At 36.7% G+C, this 22012-nt stretch overlaps 2 protein-coding genes across 12 annotated transcripts in view; one reads left to right on the top strand and one right to left on the bottom strand.

The window, feature by feature from the left end:
- The window catches only part of RCN2 (reticulocalbin 2), a 466582-nt gene extending 456232 nt beyond the window's left edge, over positions 1-10350 (bottom strand). Inside the window, exon 1 of the mRNA XM_050799899.1 lies at positions 10347-10350. The gene's annotated coding sequence lies outside the window, so the exon portion shown is untranslated. The remainder of the gene's footprint in view (positions 1-10346) is intronic.
- SCAPER (S-phase cyclin A associated protein in the ER) overlaps positions 1-22012 on the top strand; it is a 571361-nt gene that overhangs the window by 403538 nt on the left and 145811 nt on the right. For all 11 annotated transcript variants that reach the window (XM_050799824.1, XM_050799823.1, XM_050799825.1 and 8 more), the window contains one exon: positions 1927-2042. In XM_050799824.1, coding sequence (XP_050655781.1) covers positions 1927-2042 — 116 coding nt within the window. The remainder of the gene's footprint in view (positions 1-1926; positions 2043-22012) is intronic.

The raw sequence follows: 22012 nt of genomic DNA, 5'->3' as shown, positions 1-22012 counted from the left end.
TTCTAAAATTGTTACTTAATGTTCTCCTAAAATAGCTGAAATGGTGTTTTTTTAAAAGGATACAGCTAAAATGATTAGATATTAGATTATCTTTTATTGCTGAAGACAAATATTCTAGTAGAGGGAATCTTTGTGGAAGTCTATATTGTTAGGTGGTAATTAAGATTACAATGTGATAAAGATGTGATTTTTAAGTAAGTATTGCTAAAAATTTATATATAATTTTTTTCCTTTGCCCGGAGTGCTTCTTTTCTTCCCCCTTTCTTTTACTTGTCTTAAAACCTCAATTTTATCAGAGAAGCCTATCCTGACCCTTTCCCCATTATATAGTTGATTCCCCCATTATTCTCATAGAGAACCTTTTATCTTTCAAGGTACTTATAATTAAAATCACCTTATTTATAACTATCTGATTAGTGTTCTTCTAGGCACTCATTTTTTCTCTAATTTTTACTTTTTGTGGGTACATAGTTTATATATTTATGGTTTACATGAGATATTTTGATATAGGCATACAATGCTTAATAATCACATCAGAGTAAATGGGGTATCCATCACCTAAAGCATTCATTTTTTTGTGTTACAAACAATCCAACTGTATTCTTTTAGTTATTTGTAAATGAACAATTAAATTATTATTGAGTATACTCACCCTGTTGTGCTATCAAGTACTAGGTCTTATTCTTTCTGACTATTGTTTTGTACCCATTAACTACCCTCACTTCCTTCCCCACTACCCGGTCCCCTCACTACCCTTCTCAGCCTCTGGTACCCATCCTTCCATTCTCTATCTCCATGAGTTCAGTTGTTTTAATGTTTAGCTCCCACAAATAAATGAGCACATGTGAAGTCTTACTTCGCCTGGTTCATTTCACTTAACATAAGGACCTCCACTTTCATCTATGTTGTTGCGAATGACAGGATCTCATTCCTTTTTATGGCTGAATAGTACTCCATTCTGTATATGTACTACATTTTCTTTATCCACTCATCTCCTGATGGAGTTGCTTCCAGTTCTTGGCTATATTGTGAATGGTGCTGTAGTAAATATGGGAAAGCAGATATCTCTTAGATATATGGATTTCCTTTCTTTCGGGCATATACCTACCAGTGGAATTGCTGGGTCATATGGTAGCTCTGTTTTTAGTTTTTTGAAAAATCTCCAAACTGTTCTCCATAGTGGTTGTACTAATTTACATTCCCACCAACAGTGTATGAGAGTTCCGTTTCCTCCACGTCGTCACCAGCATTTGTTATTACCTGTCTTTGGATAAAAGCCATTTTAACTGGGATGACAACTATGTTGTCTATCATAGATTTTCATATAAATTAGATCATATAGTATGTTTGTAGTTTTGATTTGCATTTTTACGATGATCAGTTATGTTGAGCACCTTTTCCTTTGCCTCTTTGCCATTTGTTTGTCTTCTCTTGAGAAATGTCTATTCAGATTTTTTGCCCATTTTAAAAATCGGATTATTAGATTTTTTTCCTTTACAGTTGTTTGAGCTCTTATATATTCTGGTTGTTAATCCCTTGTCAGATAGATAGTTTGTAAATATTTTCTCCCATTTCTCCCATTCTGTGAGTTGTCTCTTTGCTTGGTTGATTGTTTCCTTTGCTGTGCAGAAGCTTTTTAACTTGATGTGATCCCACTTGTCCCTTTTTGCTTTGGTTGCCGGTGCTTGCCATCTACCAAATTTTAAGCTTCATGGAGGAGAGCAACTATGTCTTTTATGCTCACTCCTTTTGACCTATATTTCCTAGTACTGAAACAATTAGCAGTGAGTAGCATTCAACAAATATTTATAAAATAATATTTGTAGAATAGTTGAACCATCAGCATGTTTCAGACTACAGATATCATTTTAGTTATAGTTTTATGCCTGGGAAATTGGGCTAACTTCTGTTTGTATTTCTGTCTAGAATGTGGCAGATCAGATTGCATTTCAAGCTGCTGGTGGATTAACAGCCCTTGAACACATCCTTCAAGTAGTAGTCCCAGCCACAAATGTGAACACAGTTTTAAGAATTCCTCCTAAGTAAGTATAGTTTCTTAATCTGTTTTTTACGTTTCATTTGTGAGTCATTTCTGCCCTGTGGTTTCCATATGGAGAACGACAAGAAAATTGTATGTGTATTCAGGGTTGAATAGCAAAAGCTTACACTGCCCATTAGGGAGAAAAACAGAGGTGCTCAACATCACTTGGCAAAACTCAAATTGAGCCTAAAAAGCCTTATAAAGGAAATCTCTTTGGTCTGTGATGTGCTCTAATCAGAAATCAAGAAGAATTGATAAACTCTTGAGCAATTCTAACTGCTTCCAAAAATTGAGCACAAATAAATAATAGTTACAGTAAGCTAACATTGTGTTACATGTGAAAAAAGAAGTGAGTAAGTACATTAACAAAAGTCTGAGCTGTGAAATTTCAGCAAGTTCCTACCATACAGGAAGAGGAGTCAGAGGCGAAGAGTGCCATAGCCTAGAGTCCCAGCCAAATTGCTGGGAACTGAATTGCACGTTGGTCTTTAACGGTAAATTGCTTTCCTGTTCTCTTAAGTCCCTGGCCACCTGGGGTATAGCAGCAATGTTATTTCAAAAGTATTGTATTCCTGGGTTGTAACATGCGCAGTTTCTGGGTATTTTGTGGAGACTTATTTACGGAGTTTAAATAAGAGGTTTTAATAAAAGTTCATTTAGGCAGGGTGCAATGGCTCACATCTATAATCCCAGCACTTTGGGAGGTCAAGGCAGGAGAATCACTTGAGGCCAGAAGTTCGAGAATAGCCTGGGCAATGTAGCGAGACCCCGTCTCTACAAAACATTAACAAATTTAGTCAGGCATAGTGGCACACACCTGTAGTCCCAGCTACTCAGGAGACTAAGAGAGGAAGGATCACTTGAGCCCAGGAGGTCAAGGCTGCTGTGAACCATGATTGCATCACCGTATTCCAGTCTGGGCAACAGAGCAAGACCCTGTCTCAAAAAAAAAAAAAAAAAAAAAAGTGAATGCTTCATTTGTCCATTGGATACAACAGGAAAAAAAAATTCCAAGAGTATGTTATCTTTTTTTTTTCTGAGAGAGGCATTTGTATTAAAAAGAAATGGCATTGGCTTTGGAGTAGGACAAAGCTGGGTTCTGGTTTTACCTCTGCCAGGCTACTAGCTAAGAGAATTTCAGTGAGTGCCTTAATTTCATTGCATCTGTTTCCTTATTTGGAAAAATAAATGTAATCATATTCACCTCGTGGTGCTACTGTGGGACCAGTTGAAATAATGTATATCAGAGCTCTTTGTAAACTGTTAAGCTTTTATTATAATGTATATTTGTATATTATAATGTAAAGTTACATTATAAATGTTAAATGAGAGTTTTTAAAGTAGTCTTGCCTGGTTTAAGACAGTGCTAGCTACCTGACATGTGATATTTCTAAGTACAAGCTTTTGACAAAGATGATTTGGATTCCTTTCCTCTACTCACAAAGATTAATGAAGAATGATATAGGTATTCTTTAAGTCAGGAAATCTTTCTGTGGAGCAGAAAGCTCCCCATAAGGCAAGTTATAGCATGCATAGTGGTTTTTATAACCCAGAAGCGTTGCTATTTCTTATCAAAATGGACTTCATTTATAGGGTGTTGCTGGGCAGGTTGTCTTCACTTACTGTATGTTAATTGGCAGGGAGGAAGGAAGAAAGGAATGAAACATAATAAATATTTGAAATAAGAAAGGAAATGATACTGATTCTTTGGGAGAGTGCTTTGATAACTGTTAATAATTTATATTGTTCATCTTAAATTCACCTAGAGGTTTTTTGTTTTTTGTTTTGTTTTGTTTTCTGGTAGGCTTCAACATGCATGACACTAAGCTCTCTGGTTGGTAACCTAGATTAAATGCCTGTTTCCCAAAAGCTGCTATTGTCATTGTAACAGAGTATGTTGTTCTGGTGCTTATCTCTGCCTCTTGTTTAGGAAATAGAAGAGGTGTCCACAGTTCCTACAAAGACCTAAGCAAGAATTAGCACACTCCCTTTGCAAAGGAGCTGTGGAATCTTGAGAGTCCAGACCAGTGCCTCATAGCTGGTCAGCACTAGCTGACCCACAGGGTCAGGATTAAGAGTTTGTTCCTTCATTTCACTTTAGGCCAATAAATTTGTGTTTTCTTTTCTTTTTTTTTTTTTTTTTCATACTTTAAGTTCTAGGGTACATGTGCACATCATGCAGGTTTTTTACATATATATACATGTGCCATGTTGGTGTGCTGCACCCATTAACTCATCATTTACATTAGGTATATCTCCTAATGCTATCCCTCCCCCTAACCCTACGATAGGCCCCAGTGTGTGATGTTCCCCACCCTGTGTCCAAGTGTTGTCATTGTTCAGTTCCCACCTATGAGTGAGAACATGCGGTGTTTGGTTTTCTGTTCTTGCGATAGTTTGCTCAGAATGATGGTTTCCAGCTTCATCCATGTCGCTACAAAGGACATGAACTCATCCTTTTTTATTTTTTATAGACTTTTTATAGATCTTTTATTTTTTATAGATTATTGTGGCACTATTCACAATAGATTTGTGTTTTCAACTAAGTGCTACTTATTGAGTGAGTCTAGCACCCAGAGCTGTGGGCATCCAGCATCAACTCTAAGATTCTTTTATCCTGAGCACAGTCTCAATACCATAACTCTACTTTCTAAAGCAGCTTCAGTTTTCAGGGCTAAAGGATTAAAGCCATAAGAGTGTTATGCTGTTTACTCAAAGAACAGCAAGGGGAATTTTGTAACCACTTCAGATTTAAATGTAGAATAAGAGCATACTGGTGGGCATGAGTCAGTGGCTTACTTCAAAAAATATTCTTTCTCATTTTCCTTCCAACTACTCTCCTGCACAAATCCCTGCCCAGGCCCTGGGCTTTCCATAGTCCCTGGGCACTCCTTTGTTCTCAGCCTGTCCAGAATCTTTCCATCCCTAGTGGGTTTCCACCCCTCAACTCCATGAACCTTTTGCCACCTTAGCTACTGCTATTTCCTGCCTCCTGTGGCATTTCATGGCATTTACCTAAAGAGGCTAGTTTAGAATATCCTGTTTAATTTTTCTCAGTGATAAATAGAGGATTTGATAAGTTTAAGCCACTGTCTCATAACAGTTACCCTGTTGAAACCTGGAGTCTTATGGCTATAAACCTTATGTGTCGCTGCTTCTGAAGCCCTGAGCTCTTTGTTAGTGGATAAACCAGCTTCCTGTCCTCTTTTCTTACCGTACTGTTCATATCTCTTTTTACTCCACATAGTACCTCAGTAGTTGCATGTCTTGTTTGTTCTATGATTATTGCTAAGCAACTTCCTGTGAATGAATATTTGCTTCCAGAAGCTTTTTTTGTTTTTTGTTTTTTGTTTTTTTAACGTGAAATTGAGAATTATACCTGCTTCTGGAAGTGTGACTTTTTGAAACCTTTCTGAGTCTGCAGTAGGTTGTTTTGCTCTTATGAGAACCAGGGAAAGGCCATAAAACTGCTTTAATTATTTTCAAGTTATCTCTGAAAGGGTTTAGGTCAGGATGTGTTATTACAAAATCAATCATTTAAACAAATGTGCTCCAATAAAATTGTCTTTAGTTCCAAGAAAGATCGCCCTGAAACAAGGCAGTTTGTATCTCCTTTGGGGAAGACTAATGCTATTCTGCTTACAAACTTTTTTTTTTTTTTTTTTTTTTTTTTTTTTTTGGGACAGGGTTTCACTGTCACCCAGGCTAGAGTGCAGTGGGGCCATCTCGGCTCACTGCAACTTCCGCCTCCTGGGTTCAAGCGATTCCCAAGTAGCTGGGATTACAAGCACACGCCACCATGCCCGGCTCATTTTTTTGTATTTTTAGTAGAGACAGGGTTTCACCATGTTAGCCAGGATGGTCTTGAATCCCTGACCTCAAATGATCCTCCCACCTTGGCCTTCCAAACCTACAAATTGCCAAAAACAAGTACAGACAAATGAATGACATCTTCTAGCCTTTTAAAAACTCTAGACTAATAATAGTGGTTCATCATAGCTTTTTAATATTTGAAAATAAACAGGAGTTTTCACTTTCTTTGAGCGTAAAGAATGGCCCATGTTATGTAAATAAGAAGATGAATCTGCTGTGACTAGAAGCAGCTGTACCAAAACTTTGTGTTGTCTTTTTATAGTATATGTACATAGTAGCAATGATAATTAAAGTGAAAGGTGGCACTAAACTGGCCTTCCACATCTCCAAGCCCTTTCCAGGCAGTAGTAGATGTTCGTAATTCACAGGCAACCAGCAAACCTCTTGGGCCACCAAAAAGAGTCTTCCCCAGCTGGCCTTTTACTTACTTAAGATTCATAATTTCTGACAGTTACACAAGGACCAGGGGTCAAATAGTAAACTCTGTGAGCTACTTTAGGTTGTTCTGTTGGGGAACTAATCAGGTGCCTATTTCTTCTTTGTCAGCCTTGCTTATCTCTTCATAGTCCCTGTGGACAGTTTTTTATATAGAAGTACATTCATCAACACAAAGCAAAGCAGACAGCATGGTATAGTGAAAAATGTATAGGCTGTAGAGTCAGATCCAGGCTTAACTCTGCTTTTTACTGATTAGCTATATGACTTTGGGCCAAACTACTTGTTTTAACAGAGCCTCAACTAAATGGTAAGACTAATACCTACCTTACAGAACTGTTATGAGGATTAAAAGTGCACGTGTTTAAGTCCCTGCACAAAGAAAGCACTTAGTTATTTTCAGTGTTTTTTGTTGTAGTTATTGTTTTGACTCCATATTATACTGCCTAATTACTGAGCTTTAAATCCTTAAGTCTTTGTCACTTTGGCTTCTAAGAAGTTGTAATCTATTAATTTTACTTGGGCATTTGTTTTTTTCACCCTAAATTCAGACTTCATCTTGGTAAGTTTTAGCCCAGTCTATCAAGATCCTGATGTGGCCACTTATTCAGTTTAATTTTCCTTAACTTTGTGTCAGCCCTAAAGTTGATCTATAGAACATTTGTGTCTTTATCTTATCGCTGAAAAAAATATCAAACAGGTTAGAGAATAGTTCGGTTTAGCACTTTATTATGTGCTGCATTGCCAAGTACTCCGTCTGCTGTACTATCACCTCTCCCAAGTAGATTGTAAGTCCTTAGGATCATGACACATAGTAAATACATTATTTGTAAATCACAGGACATCAATAGTCAATATTGTGTGACTATATGAATGAATTTTCTCCAACAGATAAAAGCAATGCGTTAAAAGGGCATACTGCCTCAAATATTGGACTCTGTAGACTTACAATTTGATCTCATTTTTACCAAATATGACCCTTCTGATTTTGGCATTTGATTTCCACATAGAGCTGTCAGGTATATTACATTTATTTAACAATCAGAGCATTTGGCATGTTTGCACCATTATCACACTATATAAATGAAGAAACCAAAGGTTTTAAAGACTGAATGATTTACCCTCCATCAGTTTAGCTGGGCTAGGTCTGAGCATCCTATTCTTCTTCTTCTCTGTTACATGGATTTTAGGCAATGACTTTTTTAGTCTGTCTTTAAACTTCCATGAGTTTTTGAATGTCGTGTATCTGTGACTGTTACTTACTCAAAAGGCCAAAGAGTATGCTAGAACTGTATTCATAAGGTCATTGGCCTTATCACAGTTTTAGAATAAGAGCACATCAGTAGGTATAAGATTGCCCCATTTTAAACTAACAGGAAAAATAATTCTTTTTTTATAAGGTATGCCTGGTTTTTCATATCAAATAGATCAGTAAAGTTGCTTTTTATTTCTTTATAGTATATGCCTTTATCTGCCTATAGTAAATCCATCCTACTCAGGCCATGCAATACTCATCAAATGTAATTTTTAAAAATTTAGAATGATATGAAATGGAGCTTTGTTCACTAGGAAGATCATTTACAACAAGATATCAAATGTATTCTCCAAAGTAAAATAAAGTAAAACTTGTGACTTTACTTGGCAATATTGCATTTACCTGATCCTTTGAGTTGGTAAAGCGATACAAACTAACTTATTGTGTGCTTGGTGCCAAGCACTGTGCTAGATGCTCTGCACGTATTACCTTGTTTATTCCTCACAATCACCAGCAACCATGTATGTGGCTCACTGCCAGATGAGGGTTGGAAGCAGTCACATTGGGGTATGACTACAACCTTTCAGAGCTATGATAACCCCTTTAAAAGAGTGTTTATTCTTTTCAGAAAGAATGTTCAGAGAGAACATTAGCAGAGAGAATGTTCAGAATTGCTCTCCCGTTACTCATTGAGGTTTTGTCCCCAAAGGCTTCTGTTTCCCTCTCTTTGTGTTATGTAGAGGCTGATACAATTCCTCTTATAGTAGAAAAGAGATAACTCATTGTGCTCCAGAAGCAGGTAAATAATCTAGGACTTCCAGTCCTTACTCCTAGGAAACTATTTTCTAGCATTTTCCTTCTTTGGATCACTTGTGGGCATGGCAATGGGATTGCCATACCTAGGAACCACTTGAAATAGACCCTGTCCTCAGGGAACTTACAGTCATGGAAAATGAGACATATTAAACTCTAAATATTATTAGTAGTAGCCTACTGTGTTACCTTTGTGGAACAGCCACCCTGGTGATATAACAGAAGACTCTTCATTAAGGGAATGTTTTGTTACATATGCCAATATCTGTCAACTTAGTTTCCTGAGATGCCAGGCCTCGTGTGCTTACTTCTTAATCCAGTCTCTTGACTCACTTGGCTGTTCTCTTTGGGACTCATCTACTATTAAGTCTTTGCCTTTGTGTCTTCAGTTTGCAACATAATCCAGACTCTCACAGTTTTTACTATGAGTTTCCTTCCTTGTTACCTTTTCTTCTTTCTTGTTGGCCTGCCATAATCACCTTCTCCCTTCCTATTTGTTGTGTCCTTCTTTTTTTCAGTGGTTTATGAATACTACTTGTTCTAGGCATTACATCCATGCCTTGTCAGCTATATTTTATGCCATCCATGTGGTGCTTCCCTCAATGGCCATAGCTGACTAAATTCTAAAGAGAGGACATCTGACTCAAGAGCAACCAATCTACTGACCAGCCAGCAAGATAGGATTTATAATCCAGTACAAAAAGTTGAACCGGCCCAGTCAAGTTTCTTTCTCAGGAATTTGCAGTTGGGAAGTTGCAGAACTTTGAGTCATTTTTTTTCCTGGGTATTTGAATTTAAATAATCATGTAGATTCACTTCTGGGATGGCCATTATAGGACTATGTGCGTTCCAAGTTTTGCAGGACTAAGGAAGGCCGTTTTGGGAAAAAGAGAGGAGACCAAAACTGCTTCATGGGACAGAAGGGGGCTGGAAATGAAAGCAGTCTAGTCCACAGAGCTAGCATTGTTCCAGCTCTCTTGAGGTATGGTTGTTCATTTTCTCCTGGACTCATGTGAAAGTTCCCAATAGCCTTACAATAAATGGCTCTTTTTACTTAAAATATTTTGAGTAAATTTTTGTTCCTTCCAACCAAATGAAGCTGATACTTTCAAATACAAATATTAAAGATTATTTTAACACTAGATTGGCTTGAAAATATTTGACTTTGCCATAGAGCCTTCCTTGTGACCTCATAGTTGTTTTTCAAAATTCTTCACGTCAAGAAAGAATGAATGAATGCCCACCATTTAAAGTAGGAGTGAAGAGAGAAAGTATACTCTACAAGCTCTCTAGGGTACATTTCTTTATGAACGTTAAATGCTGTTACTACAAGTTGGGACTGACTGAACTTTCCTTTTTTCTGTTGACCTCACTTTGGATGATCTATATAGAAAATGACGTTCATTAAACTTACTATCCCTAGGTCCTAAGGTAAACACATTTAAAAGGAACATACCTACAGTGAAGAGCTTATCTTCAGAATCAAAGAAAATAAAATATATTATGTATAGTTCTTTAAGAAAAATACAAGTTCTGTAAGAACAAATAACAGTACTGCTCATATTCTTTATAACTCTCAAATGTTACTTTGTAGGGGAAACTTAGTGTCCCAGACTGGTTATCTCATCATTAACTTTATAATGAGCACTTACTTTGAAACCCAAGAGCATTGTCTTATATTTACAAACAATGGAAAAGTGTATTTCTTCAGACCCTACTCTCTCAGACTTGATCATAATGGGCTATAGTCCAGCTTTTTAATAAATAAAAAAGAAGGTTGTTAATGAGAAACTTAATCATTTCACCAATGATTTTCCTGAAATTAGAAGCCAGTTGCCTATTATGAAAGTGAGGTTAAGGTGTTCAGAAGGCATGAGATTATAAGAGCATACCCACAGAGACCTCTTTTTTTCCTTCCCTCTCTCCCTTCCCCCCCTTCAGCTTTCATCTCTCTCTCTCTCTCTCTCTCTCTCTTTCTCTCTCTCTCTCTCTGTGTGTGTGTGTGTGTGTGTGTGTGTGTGTGTGTGTGTGTGTATGTATGTCTTTCTCTCTTTCTTTCGCTTTCTTTCTCTTTCTCCCTCTCAAATCCTGGCAGCATAATACAGCTCACAACTTTAATCCTACAGCTACAAGAAAAAGCTTTACTATATTATGCCTTTATTATTTACATTTAACAGTGCAGTTTCAACTACTAAGAGGAAAAAACACAGCATTTGAAAAATATAAATGGTCTTTTCTTAGTTAAGTCATTTTACAGTGCTTAACAGAATGAAGAAAATCATCGGTTTATATCATTTCAAAGCTATTTTGGAGTTGCAGTTTTGTTCCTCTCTGGAAAACCAAGAAGTATCTCCATATTATTTATCTACCCCAAAGAATGACATAGTCAAGTACCAGATGCATATTTTCAGAGCATTGCATCGTCTTTTTTTTTTTTTTTTTTTTTTTTTTTTTTTTTGAGACTGAGACTTGCTCCATTGCCCAGGGTGGAGTACAATGGCACAATCTTGGCTCACTGCAACCTCCGCCTCCTGGGTTCAAGCCATTCTCCTGCCTCAGCCTCCTGAGGAGCTGGGATTACAGGCACATGCCATCATGCCCGGCTAATTTGTGTATTTTTAGTAGAGATAGGGTCTCCCCATGTTGGCCAGGCTGGTTTCGAACTCCTGACCTCAGGTCATCCACCTGCCTCATCCTCCCAAAGTGCTGGGGTTACAGGCGTAAGCCACTGTGCCTGGTCTGCATCATCTCTTATTCCCCTCTCCCTCACCAATGAGAAATGCAAAACTTCATTCCAGATTGGGTTGTTGTTTTACCAGTGTCAATACTACTTCTAGAGAGTGAACGTATTAAGAAAAAATTGCACTGATAGGTGTTGGGTTCATATTTTCTGATAAAAGCCACAGTGTTGAGATTTTTTTTAATGTAACCTGTCTATGGTAAGGCATTTGATTTCCATGTAGAGCTGTCAGGTATATTACATTTATTTAACAGAGTATTTGGCATGTTTACAACATTATCACACTATATAAATGAAGAAACCAAAGGTTTTAAAGACTGAATGATTTACCCTCCATCATCAGTGTAGCTGAGCTATGTTTGAGCATCCCATTCTGGTCTTCGTTCTGTACCTTATTGCCTGCATGCTATCATCAGAGAGAAATATTATCAGTCTGCCAGTATTTGTTGAATTTCTTCTGTGATAAGTTTTGTCTTCAAAAAGTTTACATCATAGCTAAGAAGAGACCAATCAATAAGATATTCTGTACTACACAACAAAACAAATTATTTAAGGGTAAGCAAAAAGTACTATTTGGTTCAAAGTTTGCATCAATGAGCGTTCTTGGTTGGATCTCTTACAAAGTTAGTGTTTGCAGGGTGATGATAGCTGTACTTTTCTTTCTGATTTGTGAACATGAAACTTTCACTATTTTAATAAAAGTAAAATATAATTTCATTGATATAAAAATACTGTTATTCCTGTGAGTTGCTGGAGGATTGAGATATTGTTTAGTTGATTGGTTTTGGATTTTTGACTTGGGTGTTTTTGTACTGGTTGATTGATGTGGGTATAGGAAATTATCTGTGGAATCATTTTTCCCACCTAGCAGACTAGGGACCAAAGAGGAACTGACCTAACAGAAGAGAAAGGTGAACCAAAAACCACATGTAGCTGTTTGTATGTGTGAGACAAAATGTTCACATAAGATCCAGCAATGAAGTCTAAAAATGAGATACAACATTTCTGTGTATATAAACACTTTTTAATGCTTAAATCAGCCAGCAAATACCGAGTGAACTTATCATAGTTAATTTACTTCTTGTAAGTAACAGTTGAAGACATGGAATTGGAACCTATGTATCACTTCCTGTGTCTACCACATCATAGACCCCTAGTAAGCACTAATAAAATAGTATTTGCCAGTTGGGGTGAAATTTATACTATAATCTATTGTTAATAAACAGTTATTTTTTTCTAGTCAGGATGATTTTAATAAATTTTAAATATCTATTTTTAGATAAAAGTTTACTAAAAGTGAATAATTATCCCCAATAGACAATAAAAGCAAAAATTATTTTGCAAGCTAATTAGCAATAGTGATTGATAAACACTATTCTCCATTTGACATATTGAGGCATTTTGTTTATGTCTCAAAAGGCTTTATAGAGATGGTTACAGTTGACAGCTGTTGTACCACTAATAAGATTAGAGTAAAGAAATTAGTCGTGTCAACTTTAATCTGCTATTTAACACTGCAAACCACCTGGGGTCTTCTCCAGAGGCAACATGTTTAATTGTGAATTTAAAATTATATAGCCAGATCTTACTTAACAATATATCTACAGACTTACTTGTCATAGTCGTCTTGTTATTAACAAATTCATGTTAACAGTGAAAATAATTCTCTAGCACTAGAGTTTAAAATTAATGAACTAATTTGATGCTCACCCTACTTTTTTTAACTGTATTATTGTAATCTTTGAAACATAACACTTTCTCAGTCAGAGGCTAATTTGAGGAAATACAGAAAGTCTAATTAGGTTGATATTTAAAATATGTATGATTTCCTTTCTAAAGTTAGAATTCTCTGTGGAATAATTAAATTGCCTATTCTATTTGTACCACATTCACCAATTAAGTAAAAACCCTTGAAATAATACATCTAGTTGAAGATTTCATACTCCTTACTCTGAAGCAACATTATCATTAGGAAAATAGTTTAATTTTAACATTAATTTTGTTGTTATTAAAATGTTATATTTTATGATATGAAGTGCAGGGAAATAATCATTTGTGATTATTATATTGACTTGAGGCAAACTCATGTTTAGGATGCATATAATTTATATCCCCACAGTGAAGATCCATTGTCAGGAAGTATTGTTAACACCCCTTAAAGACCCCTCTCTGGAGCTGGTTTGCTATTGCAGCATGGTGGTTCTCCCCATTATCCCCACCCACTCTAAGTGTTCTGGCCTCACAAAGAATGAGCCACAAGACAGAGAAGGCAGTGTAGGTAGTGTAGGTTTACACTAGTCATCCCAGTGCCACTAGGAGAAATTTTCCCCCTTCGTCCACAACTCATACTCTGATCTAAATATCCATCCCATTGTCTTCTGCAACAACAACAAAAAACCACTCTCAGATTGTGTTACAAGTCTAACTTCTCTGTGGTCACGAAAATGTCAAAACTGAATAATCTCTTTAAAGAGATTTTAACTCTTTCTCTACATTTTAAAATTTTCTGTCCCCAGGTTTTTTGCTGAGAGGACATTTTCTTATTATCTGTTCCCAAGTTTCTTGCTGAGAGGATATTTTCTTATTAACCAAGACTTATTCGTCTATTTGTACTAATTTAATATCCTCTGGTTTTATCACTGAAACAATAATATTAAAAATATTTCCATATATGCAAGTCCACATGTAGGACTTCTTACAAATACATTTTTCATGTCAAATACTATTTTTCTCTATTTCTGTTTAATATATTTTATTCTGATTAGTACTCTACATTTAAAATATGTTTGGTACAAGAGACCCAATGAGCATAACTAAAATCAGACTCCAGTGGAAAAAATTTCACCCTTGCCACAATAAATAAATTTATAAACATAATTAAATAGCAATTTTTTTCTGTTTATAAGGACTCCATGTTGTTTTATAATTTAAAATTCATTGTTTTAATAATATGTATTTACTAGTAATTCTACTTTCTGTAGAGATGAACTAGGACATATGCCTAGTATTATCATTTGTGCTTGTAAATGAGATCTTGTTTTGCTCGTCTTAAAATTTTAAAGATCATAAGCCTTCCACATGTTTTCTAAGCTGAGAAGTGTGATTTCTTTACTTCTTTGGGGAAAGGAAGATAGTATTATATTCATTAATTCCATCAGTCAGGTATATTTTTATGTTGCTGCTGTAGATACATTACAGAATAAAACAGTTAATAAATGTGCAAAAGATTTGAATAGACACTTCACCAAATGAGATACAAAGATGCCAGGTAAGCACATGAAGAGATTCTCAACATCATTAGGAAATACACACTAACACTACACTGAGGTACTTCAACATGTCAATTAATTAGAATTGTTTAAAAAACCAAACAAGCCAAGCACAGTGGCTAACACCTGTAATCCCAGCACTTTGGGAGGCCGAGACAGGCAGGTAACTTGAGACCAACAGTTCGAGACCAGCCTGGCCAACATAGTGAAACCCCGTCTCTACTAAAAATACAAAAATTAGCCGGACATGGTGGCAAACGCCTGTAATCCTACCTACTCAGGTGGCTGAGGCACGAGAATTGCTTGAACCCAGGAGGCGGGGGTTGCAGTGAGTTGAGGTCACACCACTGCACTCCAGCCTGAGCAACCAAACGAGATTGTCTCAAAAAAAAAAAAAACCAGTAATACCAAGTGCTGGAGAGCATGCACAGAGAAGTTGGAACTACATATACTACTTGTGGGAATGCAAAGTGATACAGCCACTTTGGAAATAGTATGTAACTATCTCAAAAAGATAAACATATACTTAGTGTATGATCCAGCAATCCCACGCCTGGGTAGTTAAACCTCAAAGGAATAAAACATGTTCTCACATATATTTTTATGTATGTATTTATATCATTTATAAATATAAATGAATGTTTATGGATGTTTTATGCATAATCACCCAAAAATGGAAAAGATCTAAATATTTTTCAACTGGTGAATGAATAAACAAACTGTGGTACATCTATGCAGTGACATACTATTCAGAAATAAATGTAACAGCAATCTTGAGAATGAAAAACAAAGCTGGAGTCATAACAGTTCCTGATTTTAAAATATATAAAGCTAGAGTAATTGAAACAGTATTGTACTGGCATAAAGATAGGCATATAGAGCAATGGAACAGAACAGAGAGTCCAAAAATCTGTGTATATATAGTCAACTGATTTTTTTTTGTTTTTTTTTTAGCTAGAAATTATTCTTTATTCATTAAATCACCAGAAATTTTCAGCACAAGATTTAACATAATGACCACCAAAGCCTGGGCTCTAGGGCTCTCTCTGCCTCTTCCAGTCCTTAATGGGGTTTAAAGGGAGAGACATCATTAACAGACCAAGTCAGATGGAGTCAGCTGATCTTTGGTAAGATTGTCAAGAATACACAACACAGAAAGGATAGTCTTCAACAAATGGTGTTGAGAAAACTGGATATTCACATGCAAAAGAATGAAATTAGACCCTTATCTTATAACGCAAGAATCAACTGAAATTGGATTGAAGACTCAAACATAAGACCTGAAATTCTAAAATGAATGAAAGACGACTTAGGGGAAAACCCTTATAATATTGATCTTGACAATGAATTCATAGATATTACAGCAAACACAAACCACAAAAGCAAAAACAAACAAATGGGAACACATTAAACTAAAAAGTTTTGGCACATCAAAGGAAACAGTCGATAGAATGAAAAGGCAGTCTACAGAATGGGAAAATATTTGCAAACCATATCAGAGAAGGGGTTAAGTTCAAAATATGTAAGAAATTCTTACAACTCAGTAACAAAAATATTAACTTAATTAAAAAATGAACAAATGACTTAAATAGATATTTCTCCAAAGAAGACATATAAATGGCCAACAGGTATATGAAAAGATGCTAAATGTCTCTGTCAGAGGAATGCGATTCAAAACCACAATGAAATAGCACCCCACACCCATTAGGATGGTCATTAACAAAACACAAGTGTTGACAAAAATTTGGAGAAATTGGAACCCTTGTACACTCTTGGTTGGAATCCAAAATGGTACAGCCACTATAGAAAACGGTATGGAGATTCCTCAAAAGAACTAAAAATAGAACTACTGTATGACCCAGCATTTCCACTTTTGGGTATTTATCCAAAAAAATTAAAATCACAATCTCAAAGAGATACTACCACTTCTGTATTTATTACAGCACTGTTTACAGTTGTGAGGAGGGGGAAACAACCTGAATGTCCACTGACACTGAGATGAGTAGACAAAGAAAATGTATACACATACAATGCAATATTATTTAGCCTTAAGGGAGAAGGAAATCCTGTAATATGTGACATAATGGTTGAACCATGAAGACATTATGTTGAGTGAAAAAAGCCAGTCACACAAGGACAAATACTCCATGACTTTGTTTATATGAGGTATCTAAAATATTTAAATGCACAGAAGCAGAGAGCAGGACTATGGTTGCCAGGAGCAGGGGAGAGGGGAAAATAGGGAGTTGCTAATCAACAGGCATAACGTTTCCGTAATGAAAGATGAATAAATGCTAGAGATGTATTTTACAACACTGTGCCTAAAGTTAACAATATTGTATTATACACTTAAAAATATGCTGTGGGTAGATCTCATGTTAAGTGTTTTTACCACAATAAAATAAATGTAAAATTTTAAAAAGAGGGACAGACTACTGATGCATGCAACAACATAGATGAATCTCAAATGTGTTGTGCTAAGTGAAAAAAGCCAGACTTAATGGCTACATGTGGCACGATTCCATGTATATCACATTCTAAAAAAGGCAAAACTACAGGAATAGAAAACGAGTTGAGAGAGGAGTTGACTAGAAAGAAGACAGTAAGGGTAATTTAAGGAGATGATTGATCTACTATATCTTTATTGTGGTGGTTTCACAACTGAATGCATTTGTTCAAACTCTTTAAGAAAAGGGTGAATGTTAATTGTGTATAATTTGTACTTAAATTTTTAAAATTACATAGCAAAAGTATTAGGTTGGTGCAAAAGTAATTGCGGTTTTTTCTGTTACAATTACTTTTGCACCAACCTCATGCATGATTTGTAAGGGAAAGAAAATTAATGTAATATCAGATTTTTTAATAGCAATGCTTTATCTTACAAGAAAATTGAGTAACATTTTTAATACACTCTCAAAATGTATGTGCCAAGAACTTCATATCCAACAAAACTGACCCTTTCTTATAAAAGGCAAGATGGCTGGGTGCAGTGGCTTACACCTGTAATCCTAGCACTTTGAGAGGCCGAGACGGGTGGATCACCTGAGGTCAGGAGTTCGAGACCAGCCTGGCCAACATGGCAAAACCCCATCTCTACTAAAAATACAAAAAGTATCTGGGTGTGGTCATGTGCGCCTGTAGTCTCAGCTACTTGGGGGGCTGAGGCAGGAGAATCGCTTGAACCCGGGGAGCGGAGGTTGCAGTGAACTGAGATCCCGCCACTTCACTCCAGCCCGGGCAAAAGAGCAAGACTCTGTTTCAAAAAAAAAAAAACAAGGGAAAAATTTACTGTTATCAGGATGCAACATTCAAGAATTGAGGGAATATTGGTCCCACAAGCCCTTCCTAAGAAACTTGCTAGAGAACATGCTTCAGACAAGCAAATGACTACAGATACATTGACATAAGTACTTTAGTAAGCATAAAGCATGTAGTTATTTATAGTTCTAAAACTGAAGAAAATTGAAGGAGAGAGTATAGTATGAAATGGCACGTCCTGACCATGTAACTAGTATAATGACAAAAAAATTAGTGGAGACTGAGTATGACATATGCCAAAACATTTCCAACTGTTTTCAGTATTCATTATTGGTAGCAGTACTATTAATATTGTCATTATGAAACTTATGTATTGTAATATAGCATAAAGCAAATTAGATATTCTATATAATTGTAGGTATTCAATTTTTATCATCCTGTATGCCCTTGAGCACCAGGATCTCCATGTGAAAGAAAAGAGGGAGAGCTGTTATATAAAAGATATTAAAGAAAAAATCCCTTAGTCTAGAGTTTGAATTTGAAATATTATTACAAATTCAGAAGGAATTTATCTTGGGCTGTATTTTATCTTGAGCTGTATAAAAGATATTAAAGAAAAAATTCCCTTAGTCTAGAATTTGAATTTGAAATATTATTACAAATTCAGAAGGTATTTTATCTTGGGGGTGGGAGAGTGGGAATGGGGAGAGGTTCCTAGATCTGTTCATTCTAAAGGTCTAGAAACAGTGACCACCCCAGTAGTATTGAGAATCCGTAGGGCCAGGTTATAGGTTTGAAGTATCATTTCCCATCAAATTAAATCAGTGGCTGCTTCCAAATATGCAGCAGAAAATGACTCTCAAACCTTGTTATCCCAACTAGAGCAAATTTCTCAAAGATTAGTAGAGTTAAGTCAAAGGATGAAGATACTAAGGGCCTAAGACGAACAAATGGATCTCTGATATGAATAAGAATTGCAGGAGATTCAAGGCGGGCGAATCACAAGGTCAGAAGATTGAGACCATCCTGGCCAACACGGTGAAACCCTGTCTCTACTAAAAATACAAAAGATTAGCCGGGCGTGGTCACAGGCGCCTGTGGTCCCAGCTACTCGGGAGGCTGAGGCAGGAGAATGGCATGAACCTGGGAGGCGGAGCTTGCAGCGAGCCAAGATCTTGCCACTGCACTCCAACCGGGGTGACAAAGCGAGACTCCATCTCAAAAAAAAAAAAAAAGAACTGCAGGAGATTAAAGCCTATCAAATAAATCTAAATCCTAGATTTTTTTTTTAATTAACAGACTTTATTAGTTTTAGATTTACAGAAAAATTGGGCAGAAATTGAGTTCCCATGTATTTCCTCTTCCCATCCTGTCCTCAGTTTTACCTATTCTTGAAATCTTGCATTGGTGTGGTATATTTTTACAGTTGATGAACCAATATTGATATGTTGTTACTAACTGAAGTCCATAGTTTACATTAGGGTTTACTCTTTGCCTTTTCTAGTTCTGTGGGGTTGACAAATACATAATGTTGTGAATCTACCATTTTAGAATCATGCAGAACAGTTTTACTACCCCAAAACTTCATTGTGCTCAATATATTCGTTCCTTTCCACCCACCCAACCCCTGGAAGCCACTGATTGTTTTTTAAACTTTTAAGTTCAGGTATACATGTGTGGGTTTATTACGTATGTAAACTTGTGTCATGGGGGTTTGTAGTACAAATTATTTCATCACCCAGGTGCTAGGCCTAGTACCCATTAGTTTTTTTTCCTGATCCTCTCCTTCCTCCCAACCTCCACACTCCAATAGACCCCAGTGTGTGTTGTTCCCCTCTCTGCGTCAATGTGTTATTATTTAGCTGCCACTTACAAGTGAGAATATGTGGTACTTGATTTTCTGTTCCTATGTTAGTTTGCTAAGGTAATGGCCTCCAGCTCTATCCATATCCCTGCAAAGGACATGATCTCCTTCTTTTTTATGGCTGCATAGTATTCCATGGTGTATATGCACCAAATTTTCTTTATTCAGTCAATCATTGGCATTTAGGTCGATTCCATGTCTTTATTATTGTGAATAGTGCTGCAGTGAACATATGCATGCATGTGTCTTTGTAATAGACCAATTTATATTCCTTTGGGTATAGATCCAGTAGTGGGTCTGCTGGGTTGAATGTTATTTCTGTCTTTAGGTCTTTGAGGAATTGCCACACTATCTTTCGCAATGGCTGAACTAATTTACACTCCCACCAACAGTGTATAGGCATTCCATTTTCTGCACAACCTCACCAGCCTCTGTTATTTCTTGACCTTTTAATCATAGCCATTCTGACTGGTGGGTATCTCATTGTGATTTTATTTGATCAGTGATGAAGAGCTTTCTTTCATATGATTGTTGGCCGCATGTATATCGTCTTTAGAAAAGTGTTATGTCCTTTCCCTACTTTTTAATGGGGGTGTTTGTTTTTTTTATTGTAAATCTGTTTAAGTTCCTTATAGATGGATGTTAGACCTTTTCGGATACCGTATAGTTTGCAAAAATTTTCTCCCATTCTGTAGGTTATCTGCTTACTCTGTTGAGTTTCTTTTGCTGCGCAGAAGCTCTTTAGTTTAATTAGATTCCATTTGTCAATTTTTGCTTTTGTTGCCATTGCTTTTGGCATCTTTATCATGAAATCTTTGCCCATGCCTACGTCCTGAATGGTATTGCCTAGGTTGTCTTCAGGGTTTTTTATACTTTTCGGTTTTTGGGTGTGTGTGTGTGTGTGTGTGTGTGTGTGTGTGTGTTTGTTGGTTTGTTTGAGACACAGTCTCGCTCTGTGGCCCAGGCTGGAGTGCAGTGGCGTGATCTCGGCTTAGTGCAAGCTCTGCCTCCTGGGTTCACACCATTCTCCTGCCTCAGCCTCCCAAGTAGCTGGGACTATAGGTGCTCACCACCACGCCCGGCTAATTTTTTGCATTTTTGGTAGAGAAGGGATTTCATCATGTTAGCCAGGATGGTTTTACTCTCCTGACCTCGACATCCGCCCACCTTGGCCTCCCAAAGTGCTGGGATTACAGATGTGAGCCACCATGCCCAGCCAATAGTTTTCGGTTTTACATTTAAGTCTTTAATCCATCTTGAGTTAATTTTTGTATATGGTGTAAGGAAGGGGCCCAGTTTCGGTCTTCTGCATATGGCTAGCCAGTTATACCAGCACCATTTATTGAATAGGGAATCTTTTCCTCATGGCTTGTTTTTTTCAGGTGTGTCGAAGATTAGATGGTTGTAGGCATGCAGTCTTATTTCTGGACTCTCTATTCTGTACCATTGGTCTATGTGTCTGTTTTTGTACCAGCACCATGCTGTTTTGGTTGCTGTGGCCCTGTAGTATAGTTTGAAGTTAAGTAGAGTGATGCCTCCAACTTTGTTCCCTTTGCTTAGGATTGCCTGGGCTACTCAGAGTCTTTTCTTGGTTCCATGTGAATTTTAAAATTGTTTTTTATAGTTCTGTGAAGAATGCCAATGGTAATTTAATGGGAATAGCATTGAATCTATAAATTGCTTTGGGCAGTATGGCCATTTTAAACATGAGCATGGAATATTTTTCCATTTGTTCATGTCATCTCTGGTTTCTTTAAGCAGTGTTTTGTAGTTCTCCTTGTAGAGATCTTTTACCTCCCAAATTAGCTGTATTCTTAAGTATTTTATCCTTTTTGTGGCAGTTGTGAATGGGAGTATGTTCCTGATTTGGCTCTCAGTTTGACTGATGTTGGTGATATTTGCACATTGATTTTTGTATCCTGAGACTTCGCTGAAGTTATCAGCTCAAGAAGTTTTTGGGCTAAGACTGTGGGGTTTTCTAGATGTAGGATCATGTCATCTGCAAATAGAAATAGTGGTACTTCCACTCTTTGTATTTGAATGCCCTTTACTTCTCTCTCTTGCCTGATTGCCCTGGCCAGGACTTCCAGTTCTGTGTTGAATAGGAGTGGTGAGAGAGGGCATCCTTGTCTTGTGCCAGTTTTCAAGGGGAATGGTCCCAGCTTTTGCCCATTCACTATGATGGCTGTGGGTTTGTCATAGATGGCTCTTATTATTTTGGGGTATGTTTCTTCAATACCTAGTTTATTGAGAGTTTTTAACATGAATGGATGTTAAATTTTATCAAAAGCCTTTTCTGCAGCTATTGAGATTATCGTAGTTTTTGTCTTTAGTTCTGTTTATGTGATGAATCACATTTATTGGTATACTTATGTTGAACCAACCTTGCATCCTGGGGATGAAGCCTACTTGATTGTGGTGGATAAGCTTGTCGATGTGCTGCTGGATTCGGTTTGCCAGTATT

The sequence above is a fragment of the Macaca thibetana genome, chromosome 7, assembly GCF_024542745.1.
Source record: "Macaca thibetana thibetana isolate TM-01 chromosome 7, ASM2454274v1, whole genome shotgun sequence".
In the NCBI taxonomy this organism is placed as follows: Eukaryota; Metazoa; Chordata; class Mammalia; order Primates; family Cercopithecidae; genus Macaca; species Macaca thibetana.
This window is presented reverse-complemented; position numbering and strand designations above follow the sequence as displayed.